We start from the raw sequence: 22,471 nt of genomic DNA on the forward strand, positions 1-22,471 counted from the left end.
TTTTCTTTCTTTTTTGTTTTGTTTTGTTCCGTGTACAATCTACTAATCTTTCAAGTAGCCCATATCTAAAAACAAGTAGCAACAATAATACCATAATCCGAATTTAATGGGCTCTAGAATTCCTTTTTTTTTTTAAACATCATCCTTATGTCCACAAACTGTCTCCTTTGTCTGGCTGGGCACATCAAGTTGGACACACTTTTTGCTCCAGTTTTGGAACTCACTGCTGGCCTGTGTCTCAAGCTCTCTGGAACTGATTTGTGCACACATTGATTCTTAATGCCAGAGAATTTTGGATGGGGCAAAGCAGCCTGGTGGCTTCCTTGGGGAGTTGGCTGTACTTTGGAGAAGTGCCCAGCCAGGGACTTTGCCAGCAGATAGTTTCCCTGCAGGGAAAATATTCCTTCTCACTGGCACAGTATCTGTAAGAGGAAAGCAAGCTGACTGCTCAGCCTCCTCCACCTCGCTGGAGACTGCAAACAGGCAGCTAATTTGGCAGGAGGCGGAAGCATTCACAGCTTCGTGAAAGTGCTTGAAGCAAAATTAGATACCTTCCAAGTTCATTTCAGTATTGAAAATAAAAGAAATTTTTGCTGGCACATTAGCCCCTTCTAAGTACTGCGCAGTGGTGAGCCCATTTACATGGGTAAATTTGAATAATTAAATTCTGAAAAGAATCAACTCAGTTTCAAACCCAACTAGTCCTAAAAGTGTCAGCAGTCAGGCCCCAGGCTGCACTTCGGGGCCACGGGAGTAGCTTCGCCAAGGCTCTCACACACCGTGGCCCCAGACCAGCCCACCCCCTCTGAGATGGCCCAACGCTAGCCATCATGGGAAAGAGGATAGAAGAGAGGTAGTCAACTAAGTATTTGTCAGAGGAACTTGAAATCACAAAAAATATAAAAGAACGAACTGTAGAACTAGCAGGTGGCCGTGTGTTTTGCTTAATTGTGTTGCTTCTCCATCAGAATGCCTCTTCTCGCTCCTCCAGCAGTGTGAAATATACCCACAGATTCATATGCTTGAGGAGTTGGTCCCACCCAGTAGCCCTATTTGGGATGCTGTGGAATCTAGCCAGAGGAAGCATGGGTCTCTCAGAGCCTGGGCTTTAAGTTTCTAGCCGGGTCCCAGATCCAGCAAATCCCCTTTGCCGCCTAACCGCCTGGGAGGTGTAACCTTCACTCCTGCTGCCTTCCCCCTGCCTGCCCTCTGGGCAGTGATGGACCTTCACTCCTTCTGCCTTCCCCCTGCCTGCCCTCTGGGCAGTGATGGACCTTCACTCCTGCTGCCTTCCCCCTGCCTGCCCTCTGGGCAGTGATGGACCTTAACTTTTTCTCTGAAAGTCTCTTTGTCAGATGTCTATCATTTACTATGTTGGTCAGGATGGGTTCATACTAGATTTGTAAGAGTATTTTTAATGTTTCCTTTCATAGCTCTTTTAATAACTACGTGATATTCTACTGTAGATATTCTGAGTCTTGCTGGACTTATTTCCTGTTGATTCATATTTTATTGTCTAGTTTCCAGCTATCACATGTCATTAACCTGAAGAGATTTGTAGTTCTCGTGTTTTCCTTAATAACTTCCTTGAGGCAGAAAAAATGTAGTGTTGGCATGTCTAGATCAGTGAGTAGAATTTGAAGGTTCTTGCTTTCACATTAAGAAATCATTATCATTTCAGCATCTTCCCGTTAATATGAGAGGTTCTTTTTCTTCTAAAGTTTTTTCAGTGATAAATTTTTATTTATTTATTTATTTATTTATTTATTTATTTATTTATTACAGTTTATTCACTTTGTATCACCCCTGTAGCTCCCTCCTTCCTCCCCTCCCAATTCCACTATCCCTCCCTCTTCCCTTCCTATGCCCCTCCCCCAGTCCATTGCTAAGAGGAGGTCCTCCTCCCCTTTCCTCTGATCCTAGTCTATCAGGTCTCATCAGGAGTGGTTGCACTGTCTTCCTCTGTGGCCTGGTAAGGCTGCTCCTCCCTCAGGTGGAGGTGATTAAAGAGCCAGCCACAGAGTTCATGTCAGAGACAGTCCCTGTTCCCATTACTATGGACCCCACTTGGACACTGAACTGCCATGGACCACCTCTGTGCAGGGGTTCCAGGTCATCTCCATGAGTATCAGTCTCAGAAAAGACCCCTGTGCTCAGACTTTTTGGATCTGTTGCTGTCCTTGTGGAGCTCCTGTCCTAACCAGGTCCTACTATCTCCCACTTCTTTCGAGTTCTTGAATATATTCTTGTGAGTACAGCTTCTGAGGTGCAGTTCTAGGCCCTATTCCTAGTAACCAGAGTTGAGGGTTCCTGCCTGCAGCCGTGTTGAAATGTGTGCTTTTCCTCAGTGTCCTGGTTGTTACATAGGACCCGAGTGTCGATGACCGCTGCTGAGTTTTGTCCTGTACTAGGATACTGAATGAGGGTAGTTTCCACATTCTTTCTGTCTTCTGGTTGGTTGTAGAAATGTAGTTAGAGAAAATAAATTCAGAAGGAAGTCAAATCTGAAGGGAGAGCTTTAAGATTAGATACAAACAGCGAGAGTCACCAAGATAGTTGTGAAGAGTTCATAGCTAGTAACTATTACATAACAAGAAAATGGCTCCTTTTCCTTGTGTCTTCCATATTCTTTCCTGGTGTTTGTTATGAATGCTTTCTAACACAGTGTTAAAAGTTGTGTGGATATAGTATCGAGGCAATGATAAAAAGAGGACAGTGCACATATACTCATTTCAGATGTAATTCCATCCATCAGCGCCACACACCCCTTCTCACCTGTACCTTCCTACTCCAGTAGTTCCCCCTCTCCTTTTATCTCGTACGATGTGTTGTTCCCTCAGCCCCTTTTCTTAAAGCCTATTCACTTCTTCCTGGTGACCTTACTTCTCAGCTTCCCCTTCTTCACTCCCTGGAGAATTTACCCACTGTTGCCCTAGAAAGCGGACATTAACGGTAGCAGGCTAACAGCTGCCATTGCTTTGAGCCTCGGATTCACTGTAGCTGAAGCTAAGTGTGTTTTGGGGAAGCAGACACAGCACACACAGGTCCCCAGCACGACTTCTAGACCTTAAGGACACCTGATGAGGTTGGAGCTTACAGGAGTTCACTTTCCCTTTAGCAGCATGGAGGGGCCTCATGAAGTACATTCTGGCTGTAACTGAAGATACACCTGCTGAGATGTTTACCTTCATGTGAGGCTGTGGTTCCCCCTGTATTTTCAGAAATATTCTCTTCTCTTGGGAGCACATTCCTGGCTATACATTTCCTGCCTCTTCCACCTCACTTTCTTCTGCTTTGTAAGTTGCTTCTCTTTTTCTTGCTGACCTTGAACATGTGAGCTTTATGTATGCTGTTGACAATATTTATGCTGCTGGTAATTTGGTAGTTGTGTACTTGACGGTTATTTACTGTGTTTGTCTCTGTTGCTTCATTTTATTGAGCCTTGCCATTTTAGCTAAGTGTGCTACAGTGCTTGTTTCTTCTCCAACTTTGGTCTTAGTTGCCTCACTTTTTATGGGTCATTTACTAACTTTACAATGGCTATAGATTGTCTTAAATAGCTTGTTAAGATACCCAGTCTTTAGGAACTTGTAATGAGGGAAACTAAAGGAAGTGGGTTTCTTCCACCATTAACTGAGATTGGTGTTAATTACTGCCTTTGCTGTTATTATTCCACTGTGAGCCGCTTTTAGTGATAGGCCTTGGAGCTGTCTCTCCTTTGCTGATTCCAAGCCCAAGCTGACTTTCTTGTGTTACTGTGGAGCGCCCTGTGACTGGCTTGTTTCTTGTTATTTTCCCATCTAGATTTCCTGTGAAGCCCCACTGAGCAAGCGAGCCATTTCTTAGTGAGATGACAAAGGGCAAAGGTGAGACAGGAGAGAGAGGTCCAGTTAGTCCTACATCACAGCATGATGTCCTGTCGAAGTAACAGATTTTGTTATTTACATGCCATTAGCTCTGTTCCTGGTAACCCATTTGTGTGGGGAACATTCTGGTTCTGCTCTATGATGGGCTCCTGCTCCGTGCCTCCATCTCTCTTCCTGGTCATTGTATGTGCCTCCCACTACTCTTAGCCAAGGAGCCATCAGCTCTCTTGGGGTGGCAGAATCCATTGTCACTTCCTCAGAGGGGACTTCCACATTTCATTTTCTTAGGTTTTCACTTGTGGTCTGTTCCATCTTTTCTTGTTAGCAATTTAAAAAACTGGGAATTGTGTCTGGTGGTGCAATCGTATGTCTGTTCTCTATGCTATGGTTAGAGGTACACTAACAGGGATATTTCCTCTACACTGTGTCCCTACTTTGGAGTAGATGTTTGAGGAATGATTACTGGCTGAGTATGTGTAGGTGTGACTTGTTTTGTGATGAGGCATTTTCAGCTCCTTTTACCATATACCATAATTCTAACCATGAGGAGCTATTGCCCACCTCTGTGACATCAAGTGCTTAGTTAACATCATCAAGCCCTGAATCCTACATGACCTGCTAATGTTGTCATCATTGTCAACTAACAGAGGCGAAACAGTTGCTACAATCAGATGAGTTTTTAGAAGCTTAGGTAGGCTTTTCTCATTACAAAATGAATGATTATTACAAAAAAGCAAAACACTCAGAAATGAATGAAGTAATCACAGATGTTTATAATTCTCCTACCAACTTACAGTCATTGGTTTGCATTGGTAATATTTGCTTATCTTTTCAAGTACATTTATTTACTTGGCATCAGTTATTGTAATAGTGCATTATATGGAGTGCTTTAAAAGTTGAGGCTGTCCTAAATATGTAGTTCTGCCTTCTACTTTTTCCTACATATATTTCATTATGAGATTTTCCCCCCTTGGCCACTGACTATAATTATTCATACTTTGTTTATATTGTAACTTACTTAACTTTTGCCTAATAAATAAGGACAGTTTAAGCTATTTTATTTTCTAACTTATATATAACATTGTAATTAACCTAATTAAAATTTTTGCCTATGTTGGTTTTGTCAGCTAAAATCTTATCCAGAGTTCTGTATTTGATGGTGGCTGTTGATTAAATTAAAGCAAAGAGGGAAGAATAAAGGAGAAAAAACAAACAAACAAACAAAAAACAGGAAATAAAGAGAAAAGAGAATGGGCTTTATTGTGTCGGGATTTAGAAAGATGTGGCAGAGGAAGTCTGGCAGTGGCCACAGGCTAGCTGGCCACAAAGTGCCTAGACTGCCATTAGCCCATCAGAAACACAGAGGTACATATGTTTGCATTCCCTGGTTAGCTGTGTGTGGTGGTTTGAATAAGCATGGCCCTCATAGGCTCATACATTGAATGGTTGGTGATTAGCTCTTGGCATAGGTCCTTGTTGAGGTAGGTGTGGCCTTGTTGGAGTGTGTCACTGGGAGAGAACTTTGGGGTTTCAGAAGCCCAAGCCAGGCCCAGTGGAACTCTCTCTTCCTGATGCCTGCCAATCCAGATGTAGAACTCGTGACTTTCTCCAGTGCCCAGGGTCTGCCTACATGCTGCCATCCAACCATGAATGAGCTAGACTTCTGACCTTGTAAGCCAGTGCCACTTCAATGCTGTACATTGTCGGAGTTGCGGTGGCATGGTGTCTTCTCACAGCAACAGCAGCCTTGACCGAGACAGTATAGTTAGTATGGTGTCTTCCCAGTACAGTGTGAAGGTGTGCGAAGTTCTCTAGTCCTGAGCTCTCTGTCACCTAAAGGGACCTGCTCCATCTGAGTTTTGTGTCCCTATATTCAGCCTTAGTTTTTCTGCTCTGTTTTCTTTATGCCTATAAATGTGTACAGCTGTTTTTGTTTTTTTTTCCTTTCTAAAGAGTTTATTTATTTTGATCAGAGCACAGTGGCAAATGTCTTTTAATCTTAGCTGTCAGGTGAAAGGACAGATTGACGGGTTCCTGAGAATTTGAAACCAGTCTTATTTACATAGCAAGTTCCAAACTATTCAGATTAATAGTGAGACCCTCTCTATTATAAAAATATTTTATATGAAATGGATTTGTTGTATATGGGATCAGATGTGCCACTGCATATGTCTGAAGGTCAGAAGCCAGCATTTCGGGAGTCAGTTCTCTCACTCCGCCTTGTGTTTGAGGCGAGATCTCTCATTCTTTCTGCGCATGCACTCTGTAGTGCTGAGCTTCCACTTAACCCTTTGAGAGCTAGGACTACAGGTAAAGAGCCGCCACGTCTCAGGCTTTACATGGGGTCTAGGGAGGAAGCTCAGGTCATCAAGTTTGTATGGCAAATGCTATTACCCGCTGAGCCATCTTTCTAGCCCTAAATTTTCTTAAAATAAGTTTTTCTTGGACTAATAAGTATAGACCCCACCAAACGTTTTTCAAAATGGTCTGTCCACATGCATTTCTGATAATGGGACTGTTCATATAAGTCATTATAGAATGCCATGACATTAAGCTGTGTTACACAAGACCAGTGTATGGCTTCAGCATGTGTCCAGATATATATGATAGAAAACTTTTTACGAGATGCACTTATATTATTATAGGCTCTCAGTTCCATGTTTATATATAGAACTGTGTTTTTTGGAAAGCTGTGTTTTCCAAATTTGCTGTAATGAATTATTCTTAATATAAAGAAGCAAGGAGTATGAAGAGTAAGTTATTTTTCAAGGGAAAGAGAGTCCAGCATTGGTTGCTGTCATCTTCCTGACACATGTCTGCTGAGCCAGTAATTCAGACCATTAACTCCAAGGCACTATCCAGCGTAATTATTGGTCGAATGCCTACTGTGTGCCTTGAAGGAGAGCCCCAGAATATATACTCGGTCAAGATGGAAGTATCTTTGTCCTCAAGAAGCCATGGTGAAGGTAGAGACAGCCACATGTGGCATGAAAAGCCCAGCAGCCTTGGCTGTTGCTTTAGTTGTTCATGGTTCTTGTCTCTCTAGCTTCCTCTAAAATCACTATTTTGGTCCTGCCAGGCTCACAGCAGGCCATAGGAGGTACCAGCTCTTTGTCTGGCTTCCCCAGGTGGCAGGAGATATTTCTCAGTGATACCCTCTTCCCCTTTTCTTGCTCTCCTGAATCTCCTCTCCACTTTACTGCCTTTACTAGACTTACTGTATTTCCTAGCCTCCATCATACATTACATATTACTTAGTGGTCCCTATGCTAGATAGGGCGGAGACTCCTCCTAGCTTCCAGCTGCCTGGCACACTGATGGCGATGCACACTGAAAGCAATGATGACACGCCTGTGAGTCAGGAGACTTAGACGGTAAGCAGAGGACCATCCTTGAGTGTTTGGTCTACCAGGACAAGTTAGAGTCTAGGAGTCAGAGCAGCTTGCCAGCAAGCCTGTAAGAGTGGTGCCTTGACCTGGCATTCTGTCTGCAGTGCTCCTGTCCCAGCTTCACCACCCCTAATTCCCTTGGTGTGATTTGTGTGATGGACAGCTGAGTCCAGTTCCTGTTTTCTGACCATATTTTACATGCATTTTCCTTTTCTGTTTTTTCTTCCTCATGGTTTATCTCTATACAGTGCATCCTGGGCATCACGGTTCTGTTTCTTAAGGCCAACTTTCATCAGCCCCTCCCCTGCAAGGCTTCACTCTGTCTCATCCTTGTAGCCATAAAGCTCCCTCTCTGTGAACACCCCCCTCCCCCAGTCAAAACTACTTTTTGTTCTGGCTCATTGTTGCCCGTGTGGTCTGCACGTGTTATTCTTTCTTACACTCTTAACTGTGCAGATCCTTTGTCAGCCTCTCTCCTCCCCAGCACTACCTTTCACAGACCAGAAGCCAGGCAAAGGCTGCTGCTAATATGAGGATGAAAGAAGTGGCAGGAAGATTGCCTGGGGCACGGTATTCTTGTATGTTGAGCAGGGAGACTGCTTTGAAATAACAGATTAATTTTAACTTCTGAAGAGCCTTCACCTCTTCAACCGGGTTTAGCTGAGGAGGTATGATAGAACTCACATCACAGGGTAGATGTGAGGAGGGGTGAAGCACTAGAAAAAGCGAGTTCTCCTCCCAGCTCTTTTTAAAGATGGGGCCTACCTCCCGCTCTTCTCAGGAACTCCTCTGTGCTCTAAGATAGGAGGGATGATTAGGGTGTAGGGGTGTGTGCTGAGCTGAAGGTAATGCCTCTTGAGACTATGTCGGGTTTAACAAGCCTGTGATCTTGGGCCAGGTCAGGACTGGCTCTGACACCAGGATACAGCACTGTTAGCAGATGTTGGATGGGAAGAATACAGAAAATGCTATGGCATCAAATTGCACTACTTAAAAAAGTTGCTTCTAGGCACCTTCAGTTTTCAACAGAAAATATCCAACAGTTTGAAAGTTGTAAGGTGTACTTTCTAGGCTAGAGGTGTGAAAGCTCATTTAGGAAATCCTCCCCTGGATGCTTTGGATGTTTCCATTACTGACTTAACAGGAGGGAAACTTTCCAGATTAAGCTGTATGGTGAAACGTTGTGCCCCTGCCTCACACCCTTCTAGCCTCACACTCCTTCATCAAAACTGTGTTGTGGTCACTGTTGGATAACCTAGTATGTGACATGAAGGGGTTACAAAGTCCGGTCAATCATCTCTGCAAAGTACCTTTTCTTAGCTTTCCAGTGGATGTTTATATGAGCACTGGGGCCCAGGGGAAAGATTTTAGTGTGATGGACCAGGTGAAGAAAAACTGTCCTTCATGTATGCTAAGATTTGCTGACTGGCATTTTCACTGAAGAATGCACTGAGCATCCAGCCACTGGCCAGGGCTTATTTGGATGGGGTCTGTGATCAGAGACATGGTGCTTTTTTAAGGCCAAGTATACAATGAAAATGTGGGCTCTCTTGTTCTAATGTAATAAGAACTCCAGCCAGGCTCTCCGTAGCTCTATGAGTTGCAAATCTATTTCATAGACCTACATTGACTATAACCCCAAATCACTAGTAGAGAATCCAAGTTTATCCAATGACTACTTCTTTATTGATTCCTAACCATTTGCCTTTTCAGACAAGAAAGTTAGACATCCAGGCAGGGACCTTTACCAGTGTGTCTTTCTCAGCTCACCTCTGTGGCCAGATGGGAACTCCCTTTTAGACAGCTATCGTCTGGACTTCAATCCCTCACACCCCTTGCCTTTACCACTCTAGCTACCAGCTAAAGTGCTGGCTGAACATGGGTAGCTGATTCTTCCTGACTCATGCTAATCAGTATTACCACAGCATAAGGATGCAAATATTTATGGCTTTGCAAATTTAAAATTTTCTTCATTTTCTTTTTCTATCTTTTAAAAATAATAAGTCTCACTTTCAAAGCAATGGTGTGAACTGAGAAACTCCAACCCTCCCATTTTCTATTGCTGATGATAACAGGAATGTAAATTGCAAGATGTGCAGTTATACCTAAAAATGCTGTCTTTTAATGGAAAGAAAAGTTTATTGCTGATAAAAATAGATAGTATGCTGTGCTTTTTGTTGGGCCTAACACGGTATGTGTACCTCCAAATGTCATTTTAAAATGTAAAAACAGCTGCAAAAATTACATCCTTTTATAGTTTTCCTTTTAATTATAACATTTGGGAAATTAGCATTTGGGGCCATGATAATCCCTGTAATATAAGAGAGAGAACTGTACTTGCTTTAAAATGCAACCACATTTACATACAATTATACTTGATACTCTGTCTAGATACTGACAGGCTCACACTTGTATTTTACAGTCTATTATGGTTTGCTGTTTGAAGTAATTATGGATTGTAGAAAGAAATGCATTTTAAAGTACGATTAGTAAATATGTAATCCTTAACAGAAGGGAAGGCTATCGACAGCAGCTCCGGACCCACGTTTAAAACAGGGTCCTTGAATCAGGTTGCTCATCTCATATCATCTTCGGTGGCCTTACTTTAACTTAAGAGCAAGCACCAACTCACTTTTGTTGTTGTTGTTGTTGATTTTTAACTTTTAGTCTTTCCCAGAAATGAGAATCCTCTTGCAAGCATATCTCTGCTCTGAGTATAAAATGGCTAAGATCTAGAAACAAATCATAGAGAAGTCATTTCTTTTCTTTAAGAATTAAAATAGGTCTTTCTTTCTTCCCTTTCTTCCATAAGATTCCCTGCACTCTGCCCAAAGTTTGGCTATGAGTCTCAGCATCTGCTTCAATACCCTGCTGGGTAGAGTCTTTCTGAGGCCCTCTTTGTTAGACTCCTGTCCTGTTCCCTGTTTTCTCCTTCTCCCGATGTCCATCCCATTTTTCTTTCTGAATGAGGATTGAGCATCTTACCCAGGGTCCTCCTCCTTGCTTAGCTTCTTTAGGTGTACAGATTTTAGTATGTTTATCCTATATTATATTTATAATATCCACTTATAAGTTAGTATATACTATGTGTGTCTTTCTGCTTCTGAGATACCTCACTCAGGATGATCTTTTCTACTTTCTACTATTTGCCTGCAAATTTCACTATTTCCTTGTTTTTAATTGCTGAGTAGTATTCCATTGTGTAAATGTACCACAATTTCTATATCTATTCCTCAACTGAGGGACATCTGGGTTATTTCCAGAGTCTGCACAGATGTAGCCCATGGCATCTCAGTCTCCAAGTGGGCTCCCTAGTAATGGGAACAGAGGTTGTCTCTGACATGAACTCAGTGGTCAGCTCTCTGATCACCTCTCCCTGAGTGGGGTGGGCAGCCTTACCAGGCCACAGAAGAAGACAATGCAGCCAGTCCTGTTGAGACCTGATAGACTAGGGTCAGATGGAAGGGGAGGAGGACCTCCCCTATCACTGGACTGGGGGAGGGGCATGGGAGGGCAGGATTGGGAGGGGATAAGGGAGGGGCCTACAGCTGGGATACAAAGTTTACAAATTGTAGTAAATTAAAAAAGGAAAAAAAATTAAAATAGGGACCTCCCTAATCAGTAGATGCTACACTTCTGCAGGGCCCAAAGCTGTGGCCTCAGACATCTGAGGCGACAGCTGCTGATGAGCAGGTGTCTCCCATCTCAATCCCATTCTGCCATTCTAAACTGATGGTTTATGCTGCAGAAAAAGCACTGATTTCACAAGCCCAGAGACCCTTACTTCCTCCTTCCAGCTGCTCCCAGTTCACCCATTCTCTGTCTAGTAAAACACTCGCATCCACTTAACTCATGGCACCTTCCCATCCCCAAGCATCATCTCTCCTTACTGCTGCTATCTATCTTTCCATGTGTCTCTCTGAAGCCTCAGATTCTGTCTAAGACCTGCTTGTGTCTTGAGGGATTCAAGGTGAACACTCTTCTACTAGCTGGTACTCATTTTGTCAACATAGACACCTCTGAATTTCTGCTTTATCTTGTAGGCTTATTTTGACTTCATTCCTTTTCCTGTCAGTATCTAATGCAGCCCTTAAACTAGTACTTGCATTACTAGTCTAAGTGTCCTCAGTTGAACCTTTTCTGTGCTCTTAACAGCACTTAAGCATTTCTGCTTAATGCTGTGGATAAGTAGATAGATACATAGATTGACAGATAGAATAGAATAGAAAAGAATAGAATAGAATAGATAGATAGATAGAATGTATACATACACACACATGCACATTTATATGTATCTATACACACACATACACATATGTATACATATGTACACATATATAGTATGTGTGTGTGTGTGTGTGTGTGATGTGTATATATTATAAAGAATAGGCCTCTGGAATCGACAGTCTCAAAACTTGAATGATGCCCAGCTAGCTTTCCCCCCTCCTTTTCTTCATTAGTTCTCTCCGACTGTTTGGTTTGGGTTTTGGTTTAGAGACTGGTTCTACCTCTGTACCCCAGACTGGCTTCTAAACCATGATCCTCTTGCCTCACGCACCCTCTCTTGCTGGGATGGTACACATGTTCCACCACGTACAATCCTTTTGCCCACTAGCCCTTTCTCTTCTCACAAGTAAGGTGCCTGAACTTTATGCTTTATGGTCTTCTTGCTCTTGGTCCTCAGAGAGCATCAGCCATGCTGAGAACAGCACCCACTTCCTCATTTATCTCTAGGCTTAATTCCCCTCTTTCCTAGCTACTAAACAGGTGTATTCATCAAGTTCAAAATCTTTAGTAAACTTAAATCACTCTTTGAAACCTGGTTTCTGATATCATCCAGAAATCCATGTCCTGCTATGTCACCTATGCAAAGCTAAATTCTGATTTTAATGAGCTTTCCTTAAGTTTTATATCATACAAGAGAAAGAAGAACACACTTAGACATACAGTCAAGATGCTGGCCTTGATGCTAGCTTCTTCTAACTTCTGTGATGTTTACTGTTCTGTGCATGACACACTGCTGCAGAACAGACAAGGGCTCCAATGTTAGTGTCTGCCATGTCTTCTTGTGTACCTCGCTGCCTAACACTGCACTCATTTAACATTTGATGCTACTACTTAGATAGAATATAAGATCTGCTATCAGATCTGTATGATCTTGCTGTCATCACACAACTTTTTTGAAAAATAATGTGACTTGTAGTAAGTTTTGGAACCAAAACGGGGATTCTGATACTGCTGAATATACTGAGCCTCAGTTTACTCTTTTGTGGTCTGAGAATGATAAATGTGTCAACTTCCTGCAGTTATGGGAACATCATGAAGGGTCTGAATGCCTGGGTAGCCTGGGTGCTGGAAACACACTGTAGAAGACGGGATTTCATCCCAGTCCTTGGCTGCAGCTCTCAGCCTGCTGCTGCACACATGTAATATCAAAACAGTGGCTTTTGATAGGCATGGATTACTGTGTTGCATAGAAAATGTAAACTGAGAATAAAGAAGATTCTTTCCGGGAAATTTTCTGGTCTCAAAAGCATTGTAACTGGTCCTACATTCGAATGCATAAATGTCTTTAGACGGAATCGGCTGTATATTCAAGTCCAAAAATATGTACCAAGAGGGCTAAAGAGATGGTCCAGGAGGTAAGGTACATGCTATACAGGTTTGGTCATCTAAATTTAGATGCCCAGAATCCACGTAAAAGCCAGCACATGTGTGTGTAACCCAATGTGTCCCTACAGGGAAGTGAGAGGCAGAGACAGACAAAAGTCCCAAAAGCTCATGCCCACCTAACCTGATACACACAGCCACGAACAACAAGGGAGATTCTTGTCTTAGACAAGGTGGACGTGAGGACTGACCCCTAAGGTTGTCCTCTGACTTCTACTTATGTGCTATGGCACATATGTTTCTGAACACACCCACTGGTGCGTGTGCACACACACACACACACACACACACACACACACACACACACACACAGTGAGAGAGAGAGAAATAATACTGAAATATACTTACCAGCAGTGATCATATCATACTCGTTGCCTAGGCGTATGGGTGGGATCCATGGTTTGCAGTTACCTGTCTGCATGACTAATCTCTCATGGACGTCCTTTTCTGTACTAAGATGCAGATTAATTTCACTTGACAGTAGTATAAATATTAGCAAAAGCAACTTTTAATGAAGAGGTTAGTTCTTGTATTTTGTATCACAGATCTGAACAAGGCTTATAAACGGGTCAACAGAGGGTGTTTTAGAAGCAGACTGTTGTGGGCTCAAATGCTGTCTCCACATATATTGCCACTGAAGCTTTGGACAAGTTCTGGAGCTGTCCAAGCTTTGGGTTCCCTGTCTGTAACTTGGAGATGTGGTTTTTGGCCTTAATATTCTGGGAGGACAAAAGGAAGATGGCCTGTGTAGAACAGCATGACTATTTTCCTGCCACAGATGCACAGTTCTGCTTTCAAAGGCACCAGACACTTTCCTCTCAACATTAGCCCAAATTAAAGTGAGAAGAGAACTCCCTGAAACATGTCTTAGCTCATTGTAAAAATATCTGTGCTGTCAGTTGGTATTTGCTCCTGGACCAAGGAAAAACATTTATGGTTTTGCATAAGCTTTGCAACATTATTTGCCATCTATAACAGGAAAATGTCTATGTTCAAGTATTATGATTCATGGTGTTTGGCTGAAAAAGTAAAGCCTATTTCCTAGGATGGGGGAAATTGGCTTGTGTTGTCAGAATTAAAAATTCCCAATAACCTGCTTTCTTTTCTTTTTTGCACCTGTGTGAACCTGTGCAGTCTCACAGCCCCACTGCCACTCAGCACATGCGAGCCTCTGAGTAGAAAGCCTGACAAAATGCTAAAGCAGGGCTTTGTTGTACACAATAACTACTGTGCTCAGTGGTCAGCTGTCCTGTGGTCATCACAGAAGTGTGCAACACACAGCAAGCTAAGCTTCGGGAGTGCTTGCTTCGTGCACTTACTGGGCAATGTGGTATTTGTAAGCAGTCCTTTTGATCTGTGCATGACTTTTGTCTTTTAAGTACCTGCTGCTTTTCTCCTGATGTTTCCTCTTATTGAATTGTTTTCTTAACGGATGTCTGTGCTCTCTTCCCTCCACCTCCCTGGCAGTCTTTTCCCTATAAAAGGACCCATCTGTCTAAGGTAGATTCTCCTTTTTACTTACTCATCTGTGACTAAACTATATGAAATAGACATGCTTAGCATTTAGAAGCTGTGTTTAATTTTTTTTAACTAAAGTGATATTTTGTTTTCCTTCAAATCAAATCTGTTCTCTTCAGCCTAAGTTCAAACACCTAAAATTAAATCTAATTTCTAATCATAGTGATAGAGCAAAGAATGAATTTTAAACTTGCTAATCCATAGTAATTAAAGTAATAGACAAATCCATGCTCCAGTGTATAAGAGTGTGTGTGCACAGAGAAAAGCTCCTTCATGGAAGTGACTTATTTTTATTTTATTTCATCAGACTTGAATTTGAGAGACAGCAGCGTGAAGAACTTGAAAAACTGGAAAGTAAAAGGTAAGGTGTGTGAAACCCATGCCAAGCTGCTGTCGTCTGAGTTCCTCTGTTAGTACCTTCCAGATTCATCTCTTCTGTTCCCATGGTTTCCTCTTACTCTGCTCAGTCTGCTGTTGATATATTTGGTGCCTTAGGTAGTTTCTTAGAAGGGACTGACTTTACCTTTACCTTTTCTCAGCGTTCATCTGCGAATACTTGTGAAAAGGGGAGACAGTAAACTAGACATCTGAGATATGTGGAAATTTAACCCTGTATCTTAGTATTCCTTAGTTTCCAGAAAGACATGAGTCTATAAAGATGAAAACTCAGAGCATTCTTTCCTAATAACCCACGTCTACCTTTTAAATTTAAAACAATATTAAGACTTATTCATTTTATGTATATGCATGTTTTGCCTACATGTATGTATGTGCATATATGCACCATATGTGTGCCTAGTGCCCACAGAAGTCAGAAGAGGATGTCCTAAACCTGGGAATGGATTTAAACACGTTTGTGGGGGCTGGAGAGATGGTTCAGCGGTTATGAGCACAGTCTGCTTTTCCAAAGGACCTGGGTTCAATTCCTAGCACCCACGTGGCAGCTCACAACTGTCTATAACTCCTGTTCCGGGGGACTCAATCCCCTTACACATGCAGACAAAACACCAGTGTACATAAAAAATAAATAAACAAACACGTTTGTGGACTCTCATGTGGGTGCTGGGAACTAAACCCCAGTTCTCTGCAGTCCTCTCCAGCGCTCTTAGTGCTCTCTGCTGCTGAGCTAAGCTATCTCCTCCCCACGTGTGTGTGTCTGTGTACATGTGAACGTGTGTGTATGTGTTTGATCTATGTGTGTGTGTGTCTGTCTGTGTCTGTATGTGTGTGTGAGGTGGTGGTGGGGTCTCTTTATTAGAATCTAAGACTTAGACCAATGCTTTTCCACTGAGTTGTATCCCCAGCATTTTTTTACTTCATTCATTCATTCTGCTTAGCTCTGCTTGTTTTTAGACTGAGTTTCACTATGTGAGCTAGGCTGGTGTGCCGCATCTGCCTTCCCCATGCTGGGGTAGCAGGCATGCGCCACTGCAGCCAGCACTACTCTCCTTGTGGACATCTTTCTGTGCAGCTGCTGGTGTTGTTGTCCCACCATAATTGCTTTTTCTTTTCCTCTGCTAACTTTCATTTGGTATGTGTGTCCGCTTGCGATATGTTCTAAAATATCCAGTTTAATCATGTTTTCTCTTTTCCCCTGCTCTATTTAAAAAGTCAAAAGTAATTCAAGGGTAGGTACTGCAGGAGAGGCTAAGGCTAGAGGACCTGAAATATAGTTATTTATTTTCTAGAATTTGGGGCTAAATAGCTCGTGGGAATGAGTTCAGGGTCCAGCATGCTGCAGGTCAGGAATTTGGGGGCCAGGAGATGGAGGTCAACTTTGAGTACTGTCATTGCATGCTCTTGCTTTGGAGGCCACTGCAGCTCCCCAAAGTGTCCTGGTGCCAGGGGGGATCAGTGGCAAGCCCAGCATGGGGCCCCTGTGTGTGCAAGTGTCCCACACACATTCCCATCACTTCCCGTGTTTTAGGTCATTTTGATGATTATAAGTTGCCCTAGAGCAGTGATTAAATGCTAAAGACCATATAGGATTTTCTTTTGAACTGAAACAATCTACCCATTTATTTTGACTTTGTTATTCAACCCCAATGAATTGAAGACAACCAGAAATTTTTACCTTATGTCATCTTGTAACTGGATGTCTGTTGCATTTTCATCATCAGGCTAGCCACATTTAATTTAAATTGGACATGGTGTTTTTCTATTGGAGCTTAGGGGGAGCTTCTAATTATACCACACATATAACACATTATGATCCTAGGCTTCACAAGTGCAACCAGAAACTGCTTCAGGAGACTAGACTGATGATAGGCCAATAGAAAACAAAATAAAATAAAAATGAAATAACGAAAAGTTCTTCCTCTTCATTCATTTTAATGGAAGGTTTGCCTTCGTGTTGCCTGTATGTTTTCAGAACAGGCCAGTTAGGGGAAAGTTGACCTAAAGCTGAGCACAGTGATCAAATAATGACAAATCAACATTGGCATTGCAGGAAACTCATTGAAGAGATGGAGGAAAAGCAGAAGTCGGACAAGGCAGAGCTGGAGCGAATGCAGCGGGAGGTGGAGACCAGGCGCAAGGAGACTGAGCTAGTGCAGCGGCAGATCCGCAAGCAGGAGGAAAGCCTCAAGCGCCGCAGCTTCCACATTGAAAACAAGCTCAAGGACCTGCTGGCCGAGAAGGAAAGGTTGGAGGGAGAGAGGCTCCGGGAACAGCAGGGACTTGAGCAGTACAGGAGGCAGGAGGAAGAGAGCGTCTCTCGCATCCGAGAGGAGCTTCGCAGGCTTCAAGAGCTCAGCAGCCAGGAGCAGGCCGAGAAGGTCCAGACATTCCAGGACCTGGACTGGCTGCACAGAGAACAAGGTGCCCAGAGCGCCAAGCTGCAGCTGGAGAAAAGGAGGCTGGAGGAGCAGGAGAAGGAGCAGGTGCTGGGGAGGCAGGGCACTGCTCCACTAGTGCGTCCTGGAGAGGCCCAGCGGGCCCAGGACGAGAAGAGGGAGCTAGAGATCATCCGAGAAGCCCTACTGCAGGCCAGAGAGACCGCAGCGGGAGGGGACCACGCCTGCAGGGATGAACTGGAAAGGGCCCAGCTGCACTTCCTGGAGTTCAAGAGAAGGCAGCTTGTCAAGCTAGCAAACCTGGAGAAGGACCTGCTACAGCAGAGAGACCTCCTACGCAGAGAAGTCCAAGAAGAGAAAGAAGCCCTGGAGCATGTAAGATGTGAAACCAGTGAGGAACCTTGCTTGTTGGCAGCAGATAATGGCAGCATTCTCTGTGAGCCTCAGGATCTCCAGAAAATAAAGACTGCAGAGTCCAGTGTGCAGAGCAAAGAGCGGCAGCTAAGGAACCTTCTGCAAAATCATTTGCCAGCTCTGCTGGAGGAAAAGCAGAGAGCTCTTGACATCCTTGACCAGGGCACCCTGGGCTTAGATAATACTCTCTACCAAGTAGAGAAAGAAATGGAAGAAAAAGAAGAGCAGATCACACAGTTCCAGGCTAGCGCTGGCCAGCTGCAGCAGCTTCTGGCAACCTTGGAGTTCACAGCAAACGTGGCCAGACAGGGAGAGAAGGCAAGAAATAAGGAGAAGGAGATTCTGGAATCCCAGGAGAAGCAGCAGAGAGAGGCATTGGAGCAGGCTGTGGCCAAGCTAGAGCAGAGGTGCTCTGCCCTGAAGAGGCGCTCTGCCCTGGACCTGGAGATCCAGGAGCAGAGGCCGAAACTTGGCTCTCTCCACAGCAACGAATGTTCAGGGCTCGGGGCCAGTCTGGAGGCGCTCGAGAAGGACCCTGCAAGGTAAGACTGAGGCAGGGGAGTGAGGCGTATGCGACAGCTGATTACTCATTTTCTGCCTCTTGTGGGTTTTTTTACTGTCTTCAGAGAAGTGATTCTTGCAGGATTTATGATCTCTAATACATAGGCAAAAACTTAAACACAACAAAACACCTTGACCTAAATAAAAAAATGAGTAAATAAAAAATGAGTGAGCTGTTGGGCTATATAAAGTTTATTATAATTAGCCCTAAGGTTATCACAGTGGTATTATTTAACCTGGTATCACAAATAATAAGACACAGACACCTGTTAGATTTGTAATTGCCTTATTTACCTTAGGCAGGACAGATATATATGGTCACACTGTCTCAATATACTCACCTTCCATGTCCCAGCCCCGATCCAATGCCATCCGCCTTAATCCTCCTCATCTGTTCTACCTTCTGTACATAATCCCATGGTATTTGCTTTTATTCTTCAACCTAATAAAAGCACTCTTGTTTTTTTCATAATAAGCATTCTCTTGATTTTGCTAAAGATCCATGTTTAAGAATCAAAGTCCTGGCCCTTCACTAAAATGACCTGTGGAATGTATGTGTGTTTTCTGTGTTTGACAGGTACAGGATACATACGGGGAGAGCTTCGACTTCCCGCTTTTATCTTCCTCTCATGCCCTCTTCCCTGACTGTCCCTTCCCATCCCTTTCCTTACCTTCTTTTCCTCTCCCACCCGTGTCCTCCTTCGCTAGTATTTTATGTCTTCTCTGTGAGCAGCACTGGCCACAGAGAGTTCATGTGCTGTGGATTCCAAGTGGTTCTTAGAAACTGAGGAGACCTGAAATCAGGTAGCTGTTTCACCCTTAAAGTCAGCATTGAGAGGTGGCCTCAGGACTGTGGACTAAAAAACAACCCAGCACGCCGGCAAGCACCTTCTCCCACCTATTCTGCACTCAGTGGGCTCTCATTCAAGCCTGTTTTGTGATATTTAGGTACTGTTTAGGGTGTGACAAAGAAAACTAGGAAACAAGCACTCTTGTCACCATAAAGAAAAAGTATTTATCTTCCTGATCCGTTACCATGTTTACCATGTTTTCAGAGGGAGGCTCTGAAAACAAGTGACTATATTAATCTAAGAGCGTCTTTTCTGGTACCCCGCAGTCACACTAAGAGTCCCAGAGAGGTCAATGGCCGCCTTGTGTGTGAACATAACCCACTTTGCAAAGTGGGGACATAGCCTGTTTGATTTGTCTCTTTCTACTTAGATGACCTCGGCCACTTAAGTCTATTTCCTTCTAGCTCTGTGCTCTCTGGTGAGCTGAGTTATCAACACTAAGCAGAGTTCTTTTCTAGGGGGCTTAAGAGATAACTCACACTGAGCCAATTCTAAGTGGCTGCAGCCAGGGAGCAGAGGTTCTACTTGTCCTAAGTGACCTGTTCCACTCTAGAAGTGGCCACATGAACTTTCCTAGAACAAATCAAAGTCAGAAGTCGTGTATTTAGCAAATGCATTGGTGAAGACAGCAGTGAATTCTGTCCGACTGGGGAAATTCTTAACTCTAGGTCTCAGATAATGTCTGATGACATTGCTACCTGTTGGGTTGGTAGAGGCTTGTCACGTTTAAGGACGCATTCCAAGGGATTTAGCTTAGGCATCAAAAAGTTGTTTGGCCAGATATATAGGTAACTGATAAATGACTATTAATGGAAATAAAGATTGCTCAATATAGCCCTCTATCTGCAAAATTCCAATACTCCATAATGCTATTGCTAATTAGTCTATTTAGCCTTAGTCTACAGACTATTCAAAAGGTGTGGCTTTTTCGGGAAACTTCTGTTTATAGTTTGGTTCTTTTTGTTTTGTTTGTTTGTTCCTGTTTGGAGACTGCCTCTCATTGTGTATTTTTGGCTGAACTTGCTACTCGGGCACTCCAACTCATGAAGATTTGCTTGCCTTTGAGTTTGTAGTGCCGGGATTAAAGGCATGCACCACTATGCCCTGCTTCTGTTCATAGTTCTTACCTGAAGCCCGCGTGCGAAGACTTGAAACTCTGTCACATCCCACCCATAATCAGCAGTAGTCTGTCTGTTAGCCATAAGGCCCCAACTTAGCTTTTGGAAGAAGCATCAGTATAGTCATGCAGACAAGGCAAGACCTTCTCAGAAGTGTTAACTGTATCCTTTGCCCATCATCTTTCTGAGAAGGTTAAGACAGCGTCCTCTTAACTAATCTGTTTATCCTATAGATGCCATTTACAGGCACTCTTTGGTAGCTCCTCCAGGCAAAACAGAAACAAAATAGCAGTCAACACCATGATATTATTATTTCAGAGAAGTGGGTCAGAGGTTTAAGAAAATGATTGCAGGTATGCTATGTAAATGAAATTGCTGGGCAGAGCTCTAGCCCCAGGGAATTGGAAGTAGTGGAGGGCACGCTCTCAATTTGGGTCCTGCAGTGTGCAGTAAGAGACAGCCTGAGCTTTTAGCTTCATGTCCCTGACTTTTGTCAACCAGTCATTTGGCATTAATACTCTGTAATAGCAGACATGGTTTTGAAATTTCCATGGAAGTGATTCCTTGGTGTCAGCAGTCCTCTGGAAACCTTGAAAACGGGGCAGTTAGCTCTGTGCATTCTGATGAAATAGACTTCACTAACACCTAAGCCAGGCTGCTGGAACCTGGGCACTCTGCTCTGCCCGCAGTGCTCAGCAGCTTTCTGCAGGTGATTCTCTGGGTGTTGTTTTCTTTCTGGCTTCTCACGGTTAAGCCAGGACTGGCTGTGCAGCGTGGCTTGTGAATCTGCCCAAGTGTGAAATATTGAGCCCCCATGGCCCCGGACAGGACAGCACTGCACTGCACACTCTGTCCCGTTAGCTCTGCAGTGCCTTGAGAACAGAGTAAGCCGCACCGCTGCCTGTCTTGCTGTTGCCGTAATCGCAGCTGACCCAGTGACATGCATCAGGGAGCTCCGCGGGAAAGCTCTCATGTCACCATGGGAAAGATTAGATGAGAACTGCCAGTCTCACGTTTGATCTGTTCTGTTATTAAGAGTCCTCAAAAATGAGGGTGGTGATGATAGTCATGACCCTCCCTAAGGAATAATCCCATACAACTCAAAAATGTGTTTGAACTGTCATGTGTGTGTTATCCCCGAGCCTTCCAATGAAGAAGACATCACCCCCAGGTAGAGGGTGGGAGATTTGAACCTGTGGTGGTTAGCAGCACAGATTCAAAGTGGCAGATTGGGGGCTTGAGGTAGGTCTATTTTGTGCCTAGTTGTCAGTGGGTTGGCCATGTGGCTGAAATACAGACAGGCCAGTTCTTCACATAGTGCATGCTTTGTGTGCTGTCCCCTTGCCACCTATATAAATCTCACTGGGTCTTTAGGGTCCCAATCAAACCTCCATGCTAAGTCACCTCTGCGCAGATTTTCTAATGTCTTGGCCTGAAAGAACACTTGTGAGAAGCTCCAGCAGGCGTCGTAAGATCACAAACATGTTGCTATCAATTTTTGATTCCTTGCCATCTATGTGATACCTCACACCATTCTAATTTGGTGGTGGTGGTATTTTTTGAGAGAGGGTCTCATGTAGCCTATGCTGGCCTCAGACTTGCTATTAACAAAGGGTGATCATGAACCCTTGATCTACCTCCACCTCCCTCCCAGATTTACAGATGTGGGTCCCCATGCCCAGCTCCTTATACCCTTTCTTGATGCTAATTCTCTCCTCTCCTTAAAACACTGGATGTTTTGCAAATGGAACTAAGAACCTTTTTCTCACCAGTATATAACTGAACACTTATGGAAACCATGATTGCCTCCCCTACTGACTCCAGAATCATGTCTCTGAGAAATAAGCAGATGGCCTTTATGTATAGAATGAAGCAGTGAAGTTGCTCATGGTGGCACAAGAGGGTTGACAGCATCTAGATGTGTCAGCATTTGACACAAAGATATCTGCTTTTTGGAGATCAAGAAAATGAAAGAGATTGGTTGAGCTCAATTGATCCCTGAAGAAGTAGAAATCTAGATCCAGTTGCAATCTGTATTCACACAGTGAGTGGGCCGTGGTCTTCAGCTGCTTAGTCTTCCGTTCCTGTGGTTAAATCTGCCAGCCAGTTTGACCCTTCCAGCCTCAAGACTCAAGTTCACCTGGGTCAGCTTTTTATATAGTCCAGAGCTTATGAACTGTATCAGTTATCATCTGCAAGAATCTTTTTGTTTTGTTTTCACAATTTATAACTCATTTTAATTTCTTATGTAACTCAACTTTATTTCCTAGATCTATGTCCCTTGGCTCC

The 22,471-nt window shown here is 43.5% G+C and overlaps 1 protein-coding gene across 7 annotated transcripts in view; it reads left to right on the plus strand.

Moving 5' to 3' along the window:
* The window catches only part of Kif16b (kinesin family member 16B), a 284,103-nt gene that overhangs the window by 168,329 nt on the left and 93,303 nt on the right, over positions 1–22,471 (plus strand). For 5 of the 7 annotated variants that reach the window (XM_060383153.1, XM_060383155.1, XM_060383160.1 and 2 more), the window contains 3 exons: positions 14,393–14,425; positions 14,751–14,804; positions 16,893–18,194. In XM_060383153.1, coding sequence (XP_060239136.1) covers positions 14,393–14,425; positions 14,751–14,804; positions 16,893–18,194 — 1,389 coding nt within the window. The remainder of the gene's footprint in view (positions 1–14,392; positions 14,426–14,750; positions 14,805–16,892; positions 18,195–22,471) is intronic. The other 2 variants (XM_060383154.1, XM_060383159.1) reach the window with 1 other exon arrangement.

Source organism: Meriones unguiculatus, chromosome 4 (genome assembly GCF_030254825.1).
Source record: "Meriones unguiculatus strain TT.TT164.6M chromosome 4, Bangor_MerUng_6.1, whole genome shotgun sequence".
In the NCBI taxonomy this organism is placed as follows: Eukaryota; Metazoa; Chordata; class Mammalia; order Rodentia; family Muridae; genus Meriones; species Meriones unguiculatus.